This window comes from Hemiscyllium ocellatum, assembly GCF_020745735.1.
Source record: "Hemiscyllium ocellatum isolate sHemOce1 chromosome 27 unlocalized genomic scaffold, sHemOce1.pat.X.cur. SUPER_27_unloc_2, whole genome shotgun sequence".
NCBI lineage: Eukaryota > Metazoa > Chordata > Chondrichthyes > Orectolobiformes > Hemiscylliidae > Hemiscyllium > Hemiscyllium ocellatum.
The window spans coordinates 4,780,428-4,787,510 of NW_026867487.1; the positions used below are offsets into that span (position 1 = coordinate 4,780,428).

The window sequence follows — 7,083 nt, forward strand, 5'->3', positions numbered from 1 at the left end:
AGACGATTGGATTGTGTGACTGTGAATGAAATGTGAATGATATTAAAACAATTGCCGCTTTATTTTCGTTCACGGTTGATTTATGACTTATATTGATTTAATATTTAATGGATATGCATCACACTCGTTATTTTTCCATTTATTTTTCAATAGTTTGTCACCGTTAGTCTTCCACATGGATTGTTCCTTTATTTCTGCTCTTTCTCTCACCTTTCACTGATGCTTGATTTGTCTCCGCTCAGATTTCGAATTCTCTTCACTTCTTGCACTCTACATCTTGCTGGGCTATATTATCTTATTTTTTCTGACTGCATTCTCCTTAACATCGAATTATAGAGCCCTGAAATAATAACTTTCATACTCAGCACCGCGAGACACGGACTCTGCAGAGGTTTTTGTTCATGCTCTCCCTCTGTTTATACCACTGTGCCCCCATTGGCACAGAGATAGATGGCGGTGTCGTTCAGTCTGGCATCTCTCACACTTAGGACACTTTGTTTGTATTCTCTACCGACAGAAGCGGAGATCCTCTCATGTTGATCAGCCTCTCTCTTGGCCATCACCAGATAGTGGGGCGGCTGGTTTGGGAACTGTCTGTACCAATGCACTGTGCCAGATGTCGTGGTTCGGGAGCACTCTATGGAAGCGTTTTCTGCCTCCTTAACAACTGTCCACTGAGCAAGTTGCGTAACTTCGTCCTCTCCAGTTTCTACCGTGTAGATCAGGGAGGAAAGCAGGAAAAGAACTCGGTAAGTTTCAGACATCATCGAGTGACATGAAACGTAAGGTCCATAGAGTTTGGTTGCAAAAAATGCAGTTAATAACTAGAAGAACATTCTTTTCGTGTCGAACAAAGTGCTGCCTTCTTTCGAAGTTGTGGAATATTTTGTGTCTTGGAGTTTATCTTTCGGTAGCAAGTCTTTCACACTGACAGCTGCTCACAGGGTGTATAATGTCACTCCGCCCTCACATTCAATATCTGTCACAGATTCACCCTGCCCTGTACTGGCTATATCCGGAAATTGTGACGTAAAGTTTCTCAACACAATTGCGTTCACATGGATCATTGTCAACGGAAATAAAAATACCCTCCTCGCCCTTCCCCCAAAAAACGTTCCCTGGTTTACTCTGCACATTTCACTTCAAATGCAGCAGCCAATGGTTTCGGGGTATTTTCTTCACGCATTGCCACTGAAACTGTATTCCACACTTCAATCATCCTTATTGAAACAAGCAAAAGATCCCAATATTAATCCTACAATTTTGGTCTATGATTTGAAGCGGCGTGTCCCCTCAGCACGATGCAATGTGAACATTTATTTCCATTCTGTGCACTATACTCACAGGAAGACCAACATTGGTAACTCATTATGTTATGGTCATCTTCCTGAAATAAACTCCTCTCTCACATGCATACACATTCACGTGCATGCACACGTGCGCACGCTCACATAAAAATGCACACCTTCACCCAGCTTTCTCTGATGCGCCTGCCCATACTGTGGAAACATCTCTACCATCTGCTTCTATTGGAAGATGCTGTGCCTTCATTATACTGGTGCTTCAGAAACTGAAATGGAATGATACGGCCACTCTTGGACCGTTCTGGTCGCAACATTACAGGAAGGATGCTCAAACTTTGGAAAGGGTTTAGATGCGATTTACTGGAATGTTGCCTGGTATGCAGTGAAGATGTAATGAAGATTGGTTGAGGGACTGGATGCTGTTTTTGGATGAAAAAATAAGCTCGAGAGCTGACTTAATTGAGACAGAGAAGATAATTGGAGTCTTATTTTGGGTGGGCAGTAAGAGCCGTTTTCCTCAGATGGCGCTGGCTAGCACGACAGGACATGACTTTAAACAGAAGAGTGATAGAGAAAGGACAGATTTCAGAAGTAGTTTCTTTACTCAGAGAGTAGAAGAGGCCTGGAACACACTTGCTGCAGCAGTAGTAGACTCGCCAACTTCAAGAGCATTTAAATGGTCATTGGACATTCATATGGTCGAGAAAAGAATGTGGAGATTAGACAGGCTTCAGATTGGTTTCACAGGTCGTCGCAACATTGAGGGCGGTAATATTCTATGATCTAGATGTGTACAGAAGGGGAGCAACAGATAGCACACAAAATGAAAGGAAGCAGGGGACTTGTTAAATTTTAGGTTTGTGCTTCTGTGTGTGCGTGAATGTCTATGTGTTTCTTTCTGTTTGCATTTCTGTCTGCACATCTATTTATGTGTGTTGCTGTGCGTGTATATGTGTACTTTTATGAGGCTACCAATGTGCATTTCTGTGTGTTCATGTGCGTGTCCCTGTGTGTGTTTACATGTGTGTGTGTCTGTGTTTATCTTTGTCACTTTGTGCGTGTTTGTGTGTGTGTGTGTGTGTGTTTGCACACATGCTTGTGAATGTATGTGTCCATCCCTGCGTGCAATGGACATTATTTCTGTCTTGGTGTTGAAAGAATTACAGTTTCACAGTTTTCTGCTTGTTGCTGTCTTCTGGGTAATATAATGTTGTTCCACGACGTGCTGTTGAATCCAAGCTGTAGACATCTCAGAAAATATTTTAAGAGGGCTCAGATTGGGAATTTTTCAATGGCGACTTTCTAATATTCATGACGTAGTAGAACGAGGGGTATGGTTTCAACACATCCATTTTTAAACAGCTATCCAATGATCTCGTATCAACGATTTGGATGAGAATGTACAAGGCATGAACAGTAAGTTTGTAGATGACACTAAAATCGGAGGTTTCGTGGTCAGTGAGGCAGGTTATCAGAAATTTCAGCAGGACCTTAATCATCTGGGGATCTGGGCCAGAAATGACAAATGGAATTTGACATAGATAAGTGTGAGGTTTTCATTTTAGGAAGTTAATTCAAAACACGAGCTTCATACTGGATGGTAGGACCTTAAGGAGTGTAGTGCAACAGATGGACCTTGGTGTTCAGGTGCACGGTTCTCTGGAAGTCACAGTGAGACAGGTCAGTTAGGAGGCACACGAGCCTTCATCAGTCAGGGAATTGAGTGTAGAAATTATGAAGTTATGTTGCAATTGCAAAAGACGTAGGTGAGGCCGCACTTGGAGAATTGTGTTCAGTGTGGTCACCTTGCGATATGAAGGATGTATAACAATGAAAAGAGTGCAGAAGATATTTGCACGCATGTTTATAGACTCAGTGGTTTGATTTATGAGGAGAGGTTGGTCAAACTAGGACTTTTGTCTTCACAGTATAGGAGAGTGTGGGGAGCAAGGATGGGGTGGGGTGGATCTTATCGAGGTGTATAAGACCATGAGAGGCATGTATAATGTGGATGTACTCAGTCTGTTCCCAGAGTTGCGGAATCAAGAACTAGAGGTTATCGATTTAAGGGAAAAGAATGAAATGGACCCTAGGGGTAACTTTTTTTAACACATGGGTAGCATTCATGTGGAATGAACTGCCAGTGGAAATGGTTGAGGCTGGTACATTAGCTACATTTAAGAGGCATTGAGATAAGTACATGGATAAAAGGATATGGGCCAAGTGCAGAGAAATGTAGTTCGTGTGAACAGGCAGCATGGACCATTTGAGGCAGAGGGCCGATCTGCTAGATGACTGTATGACTCTCTCCATTTAAATCAGGGAAGAAGGAAAACGTACCTGTCAGTGCATTGTGATACTAGGAAATGTACTTCCTCAAAAGGCAGTGGTCTTTACTTGAGAGATGTCTTCAATTGATTCTGAATGTCTTTGCCATAAGTGAAGAGTGGACAATTCCAAAATACTTTTCATGCTGCAGGATAATACGGTCTAGGTGCTGGAGTATCGTTCAAAAATTGACTTTTTGAAGCGTAGTTAGTGTATTTAGGAAATCAGAAATCTAATTTAATTCTTCGGGATAATGGTGCAAATCCAGAGCTAGAACCACATCTCCCATCACAAAAGAAACTTAAGAATTTACATTTACGAATACAGCTAGTTGATTCGAATGCCTCGATCGCCACAAGACCTGCAGTTCCAAACGTTAAAGAATTCATCAAAGTTCACAAAATTCCGGATTTCCTTGCCATTTAGTACCAAATTAGCAGACAGCCCTGCCCGGGCTTCTGTACTTAACATAAATTAGAATTCATTACAAATCAATATGTTCCAGATACGGGTTAACAATTATGAACTGATGTTATATATCTCAATTGTTGCAACTCTTACTGCCATGAACAACTACTATCCTGGGTTCCTTGAATGCAGGGAAGCCAGACACACAAAACCTTTGTGTTATGGGTGACAAAACAAATTGGGCTGGCATTTCAATTGCTCCTGTTCACAATGTTCTTTGTGTTGACATTTCTATTTGTAGGACTTGTTGCTTCTTAATCTGTCTTCTTTGGCACATTCATTTTCTGAAGGTGGCACACAATGGTTCACATTGATTACGTCTGTCATTGCCACACTGACTACGTCTGTGAGCAGATGTTGTTGTACATTTGAACAATGCAGTGCATTGCTGCCATTTCTCTGACATAATCCTCAACGATTTTTACCCTCTATCTGAGCAATGGCCTGCAGCCGCCAGCAGAGGGTGGCATTGTATCACTTGCAACACAGAGAACCAGGGAGAGAGGATTTGACCAAACCAAATTGATAGGGAGAAGAGTTTGTGGCAGTCCTTGCATGGAATTTTGCAAGCAAAAACGAACAAACGTAAAAGATACAGTGCATCCCATAGACAAAACCAACGTCATCTACAAAATTCCATGCAAGGATTCCCACAAACACTACATCGGGCAAACAGGAAGGAAGTTAGCTACCAGGATACACGAACACCATCTAGCCACAAAAAGACACGACCCTCTCTCCCTCGTAGCCCTACACACAGATGAAAAAATCCACCATTTCGAATGTGACAACACATCTATCGTGGGACAGGTTAAGCAAAGGCATGCCAGAGAATTTCTAGAGGCCTGGCACTTCAACCACAATGCCATAAACAAACACATGGATCTAGATGCCATCCATCAACCTCTCAAAAAACGAACAGGAAATGACATAGCCACAAACTCCAGGAACCCCATCCAGGAGAAAGATATAAATACAAAGCAGGAGACACCAGCTTCGATTCACTCGGATGTCGCCTCTGATGGTGTTACCTAGCCAGGTAATGAAACTTTGGATATCAAACCTACAGCTCAGCGAACAAACCTATACCCTAAATTTAAGATTCTATTGCCTGGATGAATGATGTCACTTTGAATTTTGATTAAAAATTGCACAACATTATGATCTCTATTTAACAGGACCTCTGATGATCAAGGTTACTGTGGCCGGAAGCGTCAAATGAAAGAAGGAACTTATGATGACACTAACACACCTAACATGGAGTTACAAAAGATAACCAATGATTAAAGCATGCTGGGAAATCGAACTCAGCCTTCCAAAAAGTGACTGTGCTAATCACATGCTGCAGAATCCATACAGGATGCAGCTGCCCATAGACAATTTGCAAACAAACCTGACAGTTACAGACACTGTAATACACACCTGAAGTTGGACTTGATTGGGAAAATGGAATGTCGCCCTCTGGACAATTGGGAGCAGTGAGTCATTCGCTACACAGAGAGGCATCTAGCACTTTTACTTGGAGGAGGTTACGTATACCCAACACTTACCATATTTGACCACTCTACCATCAACATGCCAACATCTGGTTGGGTCTGATCAGGATAATCGAACCTAATCAATCCATTGCCAGATTCACAAAACCCACCCAAAAAAGGTGCGACGACACAGAAGTCTAAAAGTCGCCTCAAAACTCCACTCAGGAGGTTAACTCGAGAATAATCACTGAAGAAGAAGGCATCTTCAAGACCGTTGTAAGAAAAGGAAAACTCGCCACATGAAGCATGGACAAGTTCGAGTGTGGTGGTATACGAACATACAAAGTCAAATTAAAGCATAAGATATTTGGTACTGTTTGTTTCGTTAGTTTATAGTTCTCACATTAATTGTGTCCAATAAATGAATATTATTGTCTATAACAGTCAACTCATCGTTCTTTTGCTGAATATAAGAATTTAAACACAATGTGTGGCAGGTAAAACATTATTAATTGTCTGCTCTCTTTAACCAATGCTACAGCTAAAACAAGCTGATTTTAATTTGGTCCTTCAACGTTTTGCTTCAGAAAAATTTACAACGAACTCCAGAAATTCATCCCCCATGGAATTCGTCAATGGATTTCCAGCTAGGATGGGTAATTAATTCCCTTGACACTGTCGTCAAGTCTTCATGGTTCCTCCTTGACAATATCACTTTGTGTCTGTCTCAGAGGTGATCAACAGAGTCCATGACCACGCATAGGTTGAACATCGCATCTCCCTTTTGTGAATGCTTGTCAAACTTCTTGATGAGTTAAAATTCCTTTCCCAGGAAGGCAAGGATCACATTCATAATATGAATCATAACTGCGGGTGCTGGAGATTTGAAACACATAGCCAGTTGTGTTTATGATTTGTTCCTGACTGAAAGTAAAGTGGTAGGCTTAATGTTCCAGTTTGAAAATGGCATTTGATAATTCTCCAACATTTGAACCTATTTGTGTTACCGTCTTGACTTATGGGCAAAAGCTCATTTGAAGTAATTAGTTAAAATCTGCAGTAAAATTGCAGGTGGAAGTGCAGGTGAAATGGATCTATAAAGTTCCTTAATAATGGTATTAGTTGGAATACCAAATAAAGAAAGTTCGGCATTGTGTCAAAGAATTTCCTCTTGTCATGATATGTGCATCCCACACACTGACCTTTGAGATATGCCTCATTCGTTCTAATGAATTAAAATGAGGTGGAATGCATTACCTGAATGTCTATTTAATAATGTTCAAAGGGAAATTTCGAAAGGAAATGGAAAGTATGATTTTAAAGGAAAGCTTTGCAGAAAGTTCACAAAATTAGGAGGAGATAACCTATTGGAGTTATCACTTGATTATTATTCCAGAGAGTCAGCTAATATTATGGGAATCGGGATTTGAATCCCACCAAAGTTGATGGTGAAATTTGGGTTGAATAAAATTTAACATCTGGAATTAAGAGTCCAATAATGACCA

The 7,083-nt window shown here is 41.0% G+C and overlaps 1 gene segment (V, D, J or C); it reads right to left on the reverse strand.

Annotated features, from left to right (window-relative positions):
* Nucleotides 1–416: 416 nt before the first annotated feature.
* LOC132807685 (T cell receptor alpha variable 26-2-like) lies at nt 417–764 on the reverse strand. The segment is given in 1 exon segment: nt 417–764. A coding segment is annotated over 1 exon segment (348 nt).
* Nucleotides 765–7,083: the final 6,319 nt, after the last annotated feature.